General features: G+C 38.7%; 1 protein-coding gene across 2 annotated transcripts in view; it reads left to right on the top strand.

Annotated features, from left to right (window-relative positions):
• PTCH1 (patched 1) overlaps nt 1-14,591 on the top strand; it is a 154,235-nt gene that overhangs the window by 106,218 nt on the left and 33,426 nt on the right. Inside the window, exons 21-24 of one of the 2 annotated variants that reach the window (XR_009555261.1) lie at nt 982-1,081; nt 5,184-5,438; nt 8,039-8,561; nt 11,275-11,884. Coding sequence is in view for 1 of the 2 variants with exons in the window: in XM_060235456.1 (XP_060091439.1) it covers nt 982-1,081; nt 5,184-5,438; nt 8,039-8,560 (877 nt within the window). In the remaining variant the exon portion in view is untranslated. Of the gene's footprint in view, nt 1-981; nt 1,082-5,183; nt 5,439-8,038; nt 8,562-11,274; nt 12,265-14,591 lie in introns of those variants that run through there. The other variant, XM_060235456.1, reaches the window with a different exon arrangement.

Here is a 14,591-nt window from a genome sequence, read left to right as displayed (position 1 = left end):
TCTAAGTCTCCAAATTCACTTGCTATAAAATGCCTATTTGAACTTCGCTTGTATCCATCCCACCCACCCCCACCAACTAGAAAGGCTTTCCTCTTGTTGGCAGGTTTGCCATCATATTCTTGGAAGATATCAGACCTTAGCCCTCAATGGTGGGAAAGGACAACTACTTGTGTACTCTCCTCTTCTTCCATAGTCCCTCCAGTCTTTGTGTTTGAATTGGCTGACACAAAACAAGAGCATTCAGAGATGCTAAATTGTTCAACAAAAGATCAGCCTGCAATGCAGCTCTCCTATTGTAACATTCTCTTACTCAATACAATGCTCCAGCTTCCCATAGAATTGTCTGCATTTTCTTTGCAAAAAACCTGGTTCCTGTGTCTGAAAAGGTTGCAATTTGAACTATTTGGTAAAACTGCAACTCACAGAATTCTAGGCAGAAAGTTGTGATTAATGAATGGCAAGGGAAAGCCTTACCTGATACACTAGAGATTTAATTAGAGATTCTGCTGTTAGAAGTAGAAGCATTTCACAGTGGATTAACTGCTAGGAGAAGTAGACTTCTTTTTCCTTCTAGGCTAAATTGTTTAAATTCTACACCCTTCACTTCATTTGTTTGCTTCTATGGGGTTTTTGCTAATGGGGGCCCCCTCTTCATTGTGTTTGTGCTTTCAATCTGCTCAGTCATTCAGTTCACATTCCATATTTTTGTGTTTGTGTAACACATTCATAAATAACATTACATGCTACAAGATTTTGATAAATTAACAAGCTCTTTTTTTCCATTTCTTTTAAAACTAACACTGGGTTATGGAATGTAGCCTCTCTAATTCAAAAGGTAAAATGAAAAATACATATTGCCTTTGTACATTAAACACAAGTAACTGTGTTGTTGGTGTGTTTGTTTTGAATGTTAATAAATAATTATATTTTCATTTCCTGTTTTTTTAATATTTATTTGAGTCCTATGTTAAAATATTTCAGGTATTTCTTTGCTGTCTTGGCAATTTTAACCATCTTGGGTGCTTTGAATGGATTGGTATTACTTCCAGTACTTCTTTCTTTCTTTGGACCATATCCCGAGGTCAGTATTGGATTCACTGAAAATTATAGTTACTATTTATGTTTTTTCATGCTGTTTTTAAATTAAGAAATCAGAAGTTTGAAACTGAAAATACATCTGAATATCAGGACTGATTTGGTCACTAAGTTCTAACTCAAACAGTTTATACTGAAAAACAAACCCTACTGGCTTAGTTCCTGACCTAGAAGCATTAAATACTATCAGTTTGGGTAAATATAAATACACACATACACACACACACCCTTTTATGTGTCGACCACCCTTCGCTATTATACCTAAATCCATTTATGTGCTTATTTAAATAAAACAAATACTAAAGTTCACTGACAAGGAATGTATATACTCTAGCTAGAGTACTCTGGGCCAAAAACTTGGAAAAAAGATGTCATGAAACTTTAAGATATACGTATTAAATGCTACAGTCAAGTAAAGCTAATGATACTCATTGTGGGCAGTGTTTTTTCCTGCACTAAGGGCAACAGAACACCGAACACCTCAACGTGAGACCCCCACATGTGTGTGAAACATATTTTTTAGTAACGGATAACAGGAAGTCCTTGTGCACATAGGGTTTTAGAATGCTGTGGTAGAATTCCAGATTCTACTATTGGTATTAAAATTCTATTATTGCAGTATTTTATGAAAATTAAATAGTTATCCGTTTAAACAATTTTCATATTTGTTTTCACTGATAGAATTTGTTGGTTTTAAATTATTTATACATTTTGTTGCAATTAATTTACTCTTGACTGAGAAGAGGGGTTGTAAAACATTTGAGACACATATTAAAAAACCAAGATAGGACAGGCTATGTGGCAAAGGACAATTCAGCACTCCCTGACCACCCAAAGATCCTCTAGTTCTTAAGAAGCCACACATTTCCCAGTTTTTCTCCACAGTCCTGAAGGATGGATTTTTTTCCCGTTGAGCCTGTGATACAATATGATACCTGTGTTAGAGACCAAATTCTAATCAAATATCTAATTCTGAACATGGCCAGAAATGCAATTAATATAATGCCATGTACGGAGAAAAGGCATGTTTCTGTAGACATTTCCCCTAAACATACAAAATGCTATGTAAGATCTCACAAGGTCAGTCACCATCATGGTGTTGCTTAGCAACCAAGGCACTAACCTCTGCCTAGGCAAGCTGGGCAGAAGCTAGGGCTGGAACACAAAGTGGTGAGTGGGGCAAAGAACAGAAAAGGATAGGAAGAACAGAGAGTGTAGAAAATGGGGGGGGAGCCTGAAAAAAAGGTGGGGAAATGGGGTGTTAAAGAAAAGGCTGTAAAGAGGAAGAGTGGGAAAGTGTAGAGAAGGTATTAAAAGGGGAGAGGAAGATGAAAACAGAGGGGACTGAAAAATGAGAAGAAAGTGGGGGGGGGGAGGAAAATGGAGGAGACCTTGCAAAGAGATGGATTGAAAATGCTGAGAAGAAAAGTCTTGGGAAGGGGGGAGGGTAGAGAAAAGCCTGCACAGAGAGAATATGAGAGGAAGACATGAGAAAAAGCTTCGGGGAGGGGGGAGAATAAAATGGGGGGGGCCTTAAAAAGAGAGAAGATGGGAGCTAGTGCAGAGTAATAGGATTTTCTTTTCCTGCAAATTGTGCAAGTCCCCAGGTTGTCTTTATCTGTTGTACGTTGTGCTGATTTAATGTGTCTTCCTTGATGTAAGAATTTATATCATTGTATCTAAAAGTAAAGTTGATCCCCCTGTGTGGTCAATGAAATCAACAGAGATGGGGCACCCACAGACAAGGTGGAAGAGTTCTGCATATTTGGGGCACACAAAAAACAAGACTATGTACATTAACCCAAAGGGGAATAAAAGCCTGATGAGAGCAAAAAAATATATGCTGTAGAAAGGACAGAATGTTTATAGTAGCTGAGACAGTTTAAAAAAAGGGAGGGGGGGAGAACAGGAAATCAACCTGTTCATGCTCCTGAAAGCTTCAGGAATCCCATGAGGGGAGATTTTAGGAGGTGGGATATGATCTCCAAGTTGTTTCCTCTTTCCTGAAATTCCTTGTACCCCCTTACAGATTATAATGAATACAATTGCTTTTTCAACACAGCCCATCTCCCCACTAATAGAGACAAACCACATGAGATGCTAGGTGTTTCATGTATGCACTCCCAAACATTATTTTCTTCCAGATAGCTGGCATGCAACTCCCCATTTAGACTGGCATAGAGAGAGTAAGCCCTTCCATGTTATTTTCCCAACCTAAAATGTCACTGCAGATAAATATAATGCCATATATGGAAAAAGACTAAACAGCAGCAATGGGGCTCATGACCAGAATTATTGACAACAATAAATTGTGGGGTACAACCTTCATCTTCATTTTCCATTGAAAACTCAGAGAAAGGAGCTGGGCTCTATTTTAAATTGCAGTTTTCTTGGTGGAGGTTATTTATAATTAGACTGTTGGTTTTTTAGCTCCTGCTTTTAGCGGGACCTCTGAGGAGTAAAGGAATTAAATTGTATTGAGCTATTGTGTTGTTTAGCATATGTCTGTTGAAAATGTATATTCACTTCTGGAAAAGATTTTGTAATATTATTGCATACATTCTTGTTTGGATATATTTATTGTTGTCAATAATTTTGTCAGTGAGCTCCAGTGTTGCTGTTTAATCCTTTTCATGGCTTCCTCTTGTTGGTTTGGTCTATGTATGGAGAAAGGGCGTATTTCTGTGGACATTTTCCTTGAATAAACAAAATGCAGCTCATCAGTCAGGACTGATGTTTGCCTCATCAGTGTAAATGACAGTTCTGTCGGGGCATATCAAACTGGAACAGTAGCATGAGGGAGAGGAAAGTTTACAGTGTGATTCTAAACAGAGGTAAACCTTTCAGAGCATACTGACCTCTGTAGCCTTTAAAAGATGTAATGCAGTTTAGAATTGTACCATTAAATTCCTCCTCTGTGCTGTGATCCCAATTTGGTTTGGGGTCCTGGGCACCAACTATTTTTCAAAAATGCTTGTGAGTACCAAACTTGAAACCCCAGCGTCACATTTGTTTTGACCCACAGATTAGTTAGAACTTGTCAACTGCTATAGAGTTTGAATTGTTTTTCCTGATATGTTTTGAAGCAACAATCGTATAGCGTTATTTTTTTGTATATGGGTGTAGTAAATATTTATTTCTTGTATGCATTGAATAAAAGCTAAAATAATAAGGCCTACATATCATAATCTACAACTGAGTTTCGTAAGAGAGGAATTAATTGTAGTTTAATAAAGATACCAGATATAATTCAGTCTTTATCATAGAATATTAGAAACTATTTTACACAAATGCTGGAAGCTATTTTTAGCATTGGTATTCAATGGAGTTATATAAATTTGTATTTTTAAAGCATAAAGTTTGCAAAGCTGAACCTACATCAGCTTGTTTAAAAATTATTTCTAATGTATTGCGATAAAGAGGGTACAGTGGCCCATTTCCAGTGTTCTCACTCCTGCTTCTGCAGAATCTTGCATGGAGAACCAGTCCAATGTCCTGCTGTTCAGCATGTATTCTGAAAATTGCCTATCCCTACTACAGAACTTGAATGAAACTGCCTCTTCCACACCAAATACCAAAATAAGGGTTGGGTCAAAACCTGCCCACAGTATCCACAGTAGCTCAAAGCCTTATCCTTGGAAGCAAATAACTGCTGCCTATCTGACTGCAGTTTATTGGCTGCAGTATGTTTAAATTCATCACATACTCAGTTGAAGGAAACCTGAATCTCAGGTAACTGCTGGGGTATTAATTTGAGAGAGATTTGGAAACCAAAGTCTAGTGAAAAGAAATATGTCAAGGACCCTTGAGGAAAATAGTTTTCGTAGGGGAGTGAAGCACTCTACTTGTCCTGTGTCTTTTGTTAGAATTGAAAAAGAGATTAGTGGTTTGTAAATATTTGAATTTGATGCATATACATATATGTTCAAACACATTTAATATTTATATTGATTTTCTTAAATGTGTTTGAGTAAAATCTTCTCCGGAGCCAGGCTGTGATCCTGTTATCTAGCTACATTAGTTTTTATGTCCCCAAGAACATGCGACTGCACCGGTAGCCACTAACAATTTTAAATTGTTGTACTTAGATTTCTCCTGCAGATGGAAGAAGCTGGTTACCTACACCTTCTTCTGAGCCTCCCCCAAACATTGTGAGATTCGCCATACCATCAGGTCAAACTCAGAATGGATCAGATTCTTCTGATTCTGAATATAGTTCTCAGACCACAGTGTCAGGAATCAGTGAAGAGCTCCATCAATATGAGGCCACACAAAGGTCTGGTGCACCTGTCCACCATGTAATTGTTGAAGCAACTGAAAACCCTGTTTTTGCCAGATCCACTGTAAGTAGCACATACCCTACATGATTTCTCTTCTGGCTATCCTATATGGTGCTAATATTCAGTTTACTGAGGATGCACTCTCTCTCTGTAACAAAGAAATACCAAGCTAGGTTTCACAGCTTGGATACATGGTTGAAGACTGATTGATACAAGCGGGCAGCAATTAAAATAACATTTTAAATTTAATTAATTAAATTTAACTGAAATTTAAAATCAGATAGAAAATCTAATTATTACAGTGCAGACTGCCAGCCACTTCAAGGGCAAGGGGAGAAAGAGCAGAAAAGAGTGCCAGCCAAGATGGTAACCGTCACTGTCCTCAACCAAAAGCCTTGTGGAACATCTCCACCTTGCAGAACCTGCAGATTGCAAAAGATCTTTCAGGGCCCTGATAGTATTTGGCAGAGAGTTCTACCAAGGTTGGAAGGAACCAGGACCGAAAAGGTCCTGGCCCTTGTTCAGGACAGCCAGATGTCTTTGGGGCCAGGGACCACTATTAAGATTGCTGTCCAGGGAACATAACATTCTCGTGGGGACATAATGGAGGAAACAGTCCCATAGATACATTGGTCCCTGATTGCTCAAGGCCTTAAAGGCCAATATCAGAACCTTGAACTTGACTTGGTACTCTACTGGAAGCCAGTGTAGCTGATGCAGCATGTATATGTGTTGTCCATGACATTCTCATCAGGACTCGCACCACTATATTCTGGACCAGTTGGAGCTTCCTGGTCAGTCTCAAGGGCAAGTCAGTGAATAGCAAGTTACAATAGTCTAGCCTGGAGGTAACGGTTGCGTGGATTACCGTGGCTAGGTGAGGGCATGATGGAAAAGGGGCCAGTTGCCAAGCCTGGCACAGATGAAGAAATACCAGCCTGGCAATGTGCATGACTTGGGCCTCCATAGTCAAGGAGCCGTCCAAGATCACTCCCAAGCTCTTGACAGACTTGGTGTTAGTGGCACCCTGTCTAGCAGATGTACTTTTGTTTGAGTAATATTTCCGATTGTAAAATCTGAGTTTCCTAGTTTTAGAGTTTGTGGATAGTTGTGAAGCTAACATATTCTCATAAGTCTGCTGATATTGTCACTAGTAGAAGGGCAAAGATTGCCATATTCACCTTGCATTGGATGAGACTGTACTCCCCTAAGACGTTTGGGTATAGTGTTGGATGCCTCATTGATCCTGGATGCTCAGGGTAATTTTGTGCCAGTTACACTGGCTGCCATTGTGCTTCTTAGTCCAATAAAAAGAGTGGGAATTAAAGCTTAAAATTTTAAGATCCTAAGTGGGTTAGTTCCAAAGTACCCAGTGAACCTTCTCTTCCCATACATATTAGCTCACATGCTGAGGTCAGCCAAAGAAACTTTATTGTGGGAATTCCTGTCAGGGAAATCAAACCAATGGGAGCCCACATGTGAGATTTCTCAGCAACCATCTTTGCTCTTTGGAACTTGCTTCCCCTTGGACTGTGTTGATAGTTTTTTTTTTCTTTAGAGACCTTCCAGTGTCAGGTGGAAAGTTTTATTATATAACAGAAGGCCGTATTTAGTTAAACTTCATCCTCCATGCTTATAAGATTTTAACAGCTGATGTTACCTATTTTAACCATTTGGATGGCTTTTAATATCTCAAGCCTCCTTGAGAATTTATTTTTAAATAGAAAAGCTGTTCTAATAAATAAATGAAATTTTCTCCTTCACCCAGTGAAATAGATAATGGAAATGGTGGTGTTTCACACACACACACACTCAGCTAAGATTCATTTTTTTGTGGACTCTTATCTGGGAGAATTGGGTTTGATTCTCCACTTCTCCACTTGCAGTTGCTGGAATGGCCTTGGACTAGCCATAGCTCTCATAGTTGTCCTTGAAAGGGCAGCTTCTGTGAAAGCTCTCTCAGCCCCACCCACCTCACAGGGTGTCTGTTGTGGGGGAAGAACATAAAGGAGACTAGTGGGGTATAAATCTGCAATTCTTCTTCTGATACAGCGTGAAAATTTAGCCCTTATCCAGCAATACTTACTAATTGGAGATAGGATAACTTGAGCCCTGAGTATCAAGGATGTTCAAAACCTCAGCCAAATCTGTAATAGTATTTGGCAGAGCACAGAGTGTCTGTCAGTCAAGAAGTGTAACTTAGAGACAAAAGTAGAATTCCCTTTCTTTTCATGGTGCTGCATGCTGGGATGAAATAAAGATCAGTAGAGACCTAAAATAGGGTTAGGGTTTGGTCATGGTTGCATGAGTGATGTGGCTGTTGTGCTCCATGCTTCAAAAAGCCAAATTGTAACAACTTATGCAAATCATCTTGCTACTATCCTGTGTAAATATCCAAGATGAACTGTACAGTCTGTCAAAGCCCAACAGTGCTTCATTAGAAAAACACTTGAAAGAGTACTTTCATTCCTGATAAGTGTGGAAAGCATTTATTTTTGCCCAGATGCACAGTTGCGATATCCTTCACTCATGATTTTCAGAGAGAATTGTGTAGGAAAAGCATAAGTTACACAATGTCCCTGTTATCCCATGGTGGAGTCTCATGAGACCATTTGTTTTCATAGTCCAACTCAAAGTTTTTTCCTTACCTCTCTTGTTTGTAGGTGGTCCAACCAGAGACAAGGTATCATCAGCCAAGTCCAAGATTACAGACATATCAAGAGCCTGGATCCCAGCAAACATGGCATCAAAATAAGCAACTCAAAAGGGAAGGCCTCCGGCCACCGCCTTACCGGCCACGCAGGGATGCTTTTGAAACCCCTACTGATGGGCATTCTTGTCCTAGTAACAGGGATTGCTCTAGCCATAGAGGTCGTTCTCAGAATATCAAAAGCCCAGTCTTCACTACCACAGGCACTTCAGTGCCAGTGTACTGTCAGCCTATCACTACTGTGACTGCCTCAGCTTCAGTTACTGTTGCTGTACACCCTGCTGTGCACAGCCACAGTTCTCATGCAGGAGGCTTTCCATCCTATGAGGGATATCATGAAACTGACCATGGACAATTTGAGGACCCTCATGTGCCTTTTAATGTCCGGTGTGAGAGGAGGAATTCTAAAGTAGAAGTTATAGAACTGCAAGATGTTGAATGTGAAGAAAGGACACATGGCAACAGCTCAGATTAAGGTATGGCTTTCCACCCTTCCTAGACAACAGTCCAGTCTGGCTGCCAACTTGAAGAAAGTAAAAAACACATTCATTGGCTTAAAATACATTTATCCCACCTCCATCAGCCTGCTGTAACATCCAAAAATCAATATATGGATGATCACATTAATAATAGTAATAATATTAGGAACATAGTTTCTGGTTAAAATAATATTTCCAAGAGGTGCAAAAAGTTGTAAAGGAAATTAATAAATGCATATGATGAAGTAATAGTGAAGTATTCATAAAGCTGGGATAAGAAACTTGAGTTTCCTAGTATGGAACAAAGTATACATTCAAAAAAGGTATATGACAAATAGTTGCCTAGGTCTGCTTCAGAAAGTTGGTGGGGAAGAGTACTCTGCCATACTGAAAACTTTATTTATTTATTTATTTATTTATTTATATCCCGCCCTCCCCGCCGAAGCAGGCTCAGGGCGGCTGACAACATAATATCCCAGAAACAATAAAATCAATAGGTATTAAAAATACACATTCGGCAATAAAATAACAATGATTAAAACAGTTAAAACAATTAGAAAAACAGACTATTAAATTGGTGCTATTCTGATGGCCCAAGAAAAGTTAGCATGTTAAAGGAGTGGACTTTTAGGCTGAATACAGACGGCCTATTTGGGCCAACACAGGAACTCTTCACAGTGGAATTTAAATTGCGCTTTCAAATGGGTCCTGCCTCACTCCTGCCCTTATGTTATCCTCTGGTGCTTCTCTGCTGCCTTCAAAACCTACCACTGACTAAGTGGTTGCAAATCTCTGAAGTGCCTCCCATGTGCTCAAGCAGTCTGACCACTCCTCTGAAGTGTGCACAGCCTGTCCCTCTTCTGGCAGTGGGGTGCGCACTGTCTGACCGCCCCAGGGTGCCTCAGACTGTGCCAGCTTTTTTCTAAGCTGGGAGGCTGGTGCCCCCAGCTACCCATCTGTACCCAGCCTTAATCTGAATTTCTTCCAAATATGCTACTTTTTATTGAGGTGGTGTCCCCAAGTGTATTATACCCCCTTCCAATATACAAACCCAGGAAGGTCTTTTCTGAGGATGCAGTTTGGCTTTCTGATCTGTGAGCATGATTTTTAGGCTACATTTACCTAGTTTGCCCTAGGCAATATACCCAATAAGGATGGAACCACCGTAAAGGAGGATGGAGCCTAAAAAAATGCACATACGCCATGGTCAGGATTTTTCAAAGAGAACTTTCCATTCTGTTAACAGACAGTTTCTGTGTATATACAAGCCTATAACATGTCGAATGGGTTTACAGATTTGTAGATCTACTCCATTCAACACGATTTTTTAGCTTTTGGTCACAGATGGCCCAAATAAAATAAGCATATAAAACTAAGGGAGGGTCCTATACCATTTCTATTCTTGTGATAATGTAATGGACTGCATTTTTCAAAAGCTTAGAAGTGCTGTACAAATAGCTGAAGGACTGTGAAGGGTTAATTCTTCACAGAAAAAGAGAGCCTTGAGTGACTGTCAGTCAAGGCTCTCTGTTTCTGTGAATTAACCCTTCAGCTGTTTGTACAGCACTCCTAAGCTTTTGAAAAGTGCAGTCTGTCACTGATGACTTTTAATGGAAGGATATATAATGAACATGGTGTTAAATAGCTGGAGCATGGTATTAAATATTTGCAGTTTACCTTACTTCACATGAACCTGTGTGCAAAGTTCAGTCTCCAGCACCTGCAGTTTAAAGGATGAGACAATAGTTGATATGAAAGCCTGTACCAGAGACCCCATGAGCTGCTGCCAGTCTGAGTAGACAATACTGACTTTAATGGACCAATGGTCTGTTAGTATAACAGCTTAGTGTATTTATCCTTATCCCCCTCAGTGTGTAACAGTAAGGGGAACATAGTGGAGGAAAGTCTCTCTTTGTAGCCGCAGTGCCACAGCAGGCCTGATACCTTCAGTATTGTCATTATTGAGCACCTGGGAAAAAAATGTTGAGGTACCATATGAGCCTACTTCAGATCACACCAATGTTCAAGGGTCTGATAAAAAAAAATGGATGGCCCACCTGAAATCCAGCATGTAAACCTCACGTTTAAACTTTCCTAGCAACTTTTAGAAGACTGTTCACAAATAAGCAAAAGGCATGAATTGTGGGAGGCTAGATATAGCAAACGATGCTACTCTGTCAGGTTATTTTTATGGTGGAACCACTGCATTAAGGAGGTTTTAAAGTTGCTTTCCTAAGATCCCTCTGTGCAAAGACTGGTTATGCATAGCTGAAGTGCTTGGTCTGATTGCCTTGGGGATTCCCTTTCATCCTTTTTTTCTTTTCTTTTTTTTGTAAAAGCAGCTTTGGACTCAGTAAAATCTAGCTATATGGTGCTGATTTGCCTTAGATTTTGGTGATACCTTGAGATAAGTGCAAGTTGCACCTATCAGTTGTAATTGTAAATCTGGAGAGAGGTGCATCATATTAGATATCCAGAAATTGACATACTAAACATTAAGAAGTTGGGTGATTTTTTAAAAAAAAATCCTGTTGAAACCATTTTGCCCACAGAAGCTACTAACATTGCTGGGAAAAGAACATAGGCCTCCTGGCTTTTAATTGCAAGACTTGTCAGATGGCTTGGGGCTGAGGTGATTTATTTATCTTTGCTGAACTTTAGGTTAACAGTGGATTTTTGTCTCTCCCCCCCCCCCCCTCTATTTGTATAGGGAAATAACTGAAGCAAAGAAGAGGCCAAAGATGGGAAACCTACTCTTTCCAGAACTGCTTGAAGAGAAACTGCTTGAAGTTATGGAAAAGGACATGCTGCATCAGGGCAACAGTTTGCTGTTACTGTAACCTATTGTATTATTTGTTAAATAATTCTATAAATATTTAAAAGGTGTACACATGTGTAATATACAAGAAGAACCATGTATGTAAAATAGTATAATCTGGAGTTGTGTTAACTCCTGTTTAACAGAGTGGGGACAATATTGTTTGTGCTCTGTAGATATTTTACTTTGATATCTGTGCCACAACTAAGCTTAATCTAGTCAAATTTCAGCATACATTGCTGCTGCTTAAATATTGTATAATTTACATGTATAATTCTATGCAAATATTGCTAATGTATTAGGATTTTTTGTAAAGGTGTGTGTTAAAATATTTTAAAATTTCCATATCACAGGCCTGTGGTAGTATGAAATGTTCCTGTTAATTGTCAACACGCTATGCGTGATAATTTTTTATTTTTTATTTTTTTGCTTTTTTTAAATGAGCAGATATGAAGAGCAGCATGTTAATCCTGGTGACTGAAGTATGTGTAGCTGTGCATGTGTTCAGTGTTTTTGAGATGTATGTGTACTGTAGTGACTTTATGAAGCATAGACTACTAGGAACTTCCTGCGCAAGTCCCACTGCATCAGCTTACACTACAGATGGCTCATGTGCAGAAGATGCTCTTGGAATATGGGGGCCACTGTGTCATCCCCCTTGAGCTTAATTTTCCAGTGTTCACCAAAATTTCATCCTTGCAAACAGTCACTTGTGAATAACTGCCATTAAAATCAATGGAACTTCCATGTGTGTAAATGCATGAAGAACTGTAACCAGTCTGAATTAACTTCTTGCAGACAATTAGTAGAAATGCCATTGTGGTTTAATAGCTACTTCTGGCATAACTGAAGGGCAGAGATAAAGTGGAAGAGTTAAGGGACTGGGAAATCAGCATTTGTCCAATTCTCTGAATCTTCTTCTGATCTGAGTGTGGCTTTAGTCAGATTAATTATTTTGAGGGTTTTTCTTAATTTGTACAATGGCTGTTATTGTACTTCCTCATCATGGTAAAACCTTAGTGAATTACACTGCTATAGTACAGAATAATTTCTAATAAATTGAATAGTATAAAGCTATTGAATGCCAGTTTATGAAAAGTCATGGCATATGCTGATGATTATATTTAGATGGGCATTACAGAAAGAGTCATTGCTACATTTTTAAAAACAGAATACGTAATTTGACTGGCATACTTTATCACCTGGATATTACTCTTTAGTCCCATAGTATTTCATACAGTAATAAAAAGTTATTGCTAAAAGCCAATTATTAATCATAGACACCTAGACTGTGACCTGTCCCGTTTTCAAATTGCTTTTCATTTTGCAATCTATGTGACTTCCAGTGTAGCTCCCCTGTAGGAAGGTGCTCATGTTTTCTCCATATCAGGAGCATATGCATGACCTCATGAAATAGTATTTCATCAGAAAAGTGGTTTTGCAGTTTGGTGATACATATGAAGTCATTTCTTGACTGCATTTGAAGATATTGTGATGTGCAAAAGCAGCTTCTTTTTAATGCATAGTCCAGCAGGTACTACTTCTGAATGAACTCTGATGAAATGACATTCTGTGCTCTTACACAGTTCCCATTAATTTAACAGAGGCTTCTGCAGTAATTCCTGACTTCTCTTGTACGGGGATCGTCTCTAGAGATTAGCTGGCCAGTTGGTTCTTAACATCTGATCCAGAAAAGGGATTTCATTGCAATTGAGAATGACCCCATCTGCAGACCAGCACATTGGTCAGGAGGGATTTAGAAAGATGTAAGTAGTTTTGCATCATATGATCATCAGCTTTTAGTGTTAGAGAGGGCGGTCATGTGAACTTGGCTCAGGTTTGATGAATACAGATTTCACACAATTGGATGCTGGTGGGCCACATTGGACTGACTTGAAATGATGTTTGACAATTGGCCATTTTAGTTCAGGGACTGGAGTTTATGTTTCTCCTTAGGTCATCCCCTTGTCCACTGAGTGTCACATACATATTTGTCCATGTAATGTGTGAATTGCTTGGGAGTTTTTTCCTGCTCTCTTTAAAATGCTTCAGAATTAGAGAGTTGTTTATATGTCGCTAATGGGAACATTCTAAAGATAGGAAAATGGTATGATGCGTATAGATTCAGTGGTGCATAAACTACTGTATAGATGTGCAGTAAGACAGAACCAGCTGGCCCAGTTTCCTGTCTTAGTGGCAATAAGACATCAGACCCCCCAACTAAGCATCAAGAGTGTAGTAATTTCAGGTTTGAAAACCATAAGACAGAACTGCAGGATACTAAGTGCCTGTTACCTATGTGCCAGCCACCTTGCATGAAAGATCAAAATACCCCAGTGATTTTGCTTTGGAAACTGTTGTTCAGTCACTCTAGCCCATTGTGGTTTTTTCAAAAAGGAAGAGAAGGATCAAATAGTATGAGATTTGATACTGAATGGCCTTACCACCTAAGCATGTCTGTGAGTGTATTTGTGTGTGTATGAGAGAGAACTCCCCCCCCCTTTTTGTGTCTGCTCCTTGGTGCATAGTGTAGACCATTTTCTCTTATTGTCACATTGGCAAAGAGGGATCTCAGTGGCCGGCTTTTGTTTGTTTGTTTGTTTTACTCTATTGTTGTTGATATTTATATTTTTGTATCATAAGAGTGTTTTCTTACAGTATTTGTCATGCCAGTTTATAACAAACACAATGCAGGGATTTTATTTCTATTTGAAACACTATTACAGCTAAGTTTTTACTTCTTAATAGAATTTTTATTTGTATAGAATGCTTACTAATGTTAAATAGGAAAAGAGTATATAACATTTACATTAAGGACTCATTTTGTAGCTTTTTAGTGCAAAGAATTAAAAGGAAAAAATATTCAAACTGGGTCTCATTTCCTGCCAGTTTTAGCAGGGATGGGTTTATGTTTCAGTTACAAAGATAAAAAGTATGCCATATAATTTATTTATATGAAAATTTATTTTTGTAGTGTACATAGTAGTCCTCAATTCTTTTGACAGAATTATATTTTTAAAGAGTTTATATGTAATGATGATACCGTTATGCTTTGGTACATTGCTGAAACAAAAATACAATGCACAGTTTTCATCATAAGCCCCATTTTACAAAGAAAACATTAATAGTGTTAAAGAGAGTGTGAGATTTCATGTCATTCTGAACTGTTTTAGTTACCATTTTGTGATCTAGTGTGGTTCTCAGTTTTA

Source organism: Heteronotia binoei, chromosome 4, assembly GCF_032191835.1.
Source record: "Heteronotia binoei isolate CCM8104 ecotype False Entrance Well chromosome 4, APGP_CSIRO_Hbin_v1, whole genome shotgun sequence".
Taxonomy (NCBI): domain Eukaryota; kingdom Metazoa; phylum Chordata; class Lepidosauria; order Squamata; family Gekkonidae; genus Heteronotia; species Heteronotia binoei.
Note: the sequence above shows the minus strand (reverse complement) of the source record. Positions and strands in the feature narration are given on the sequence as shown.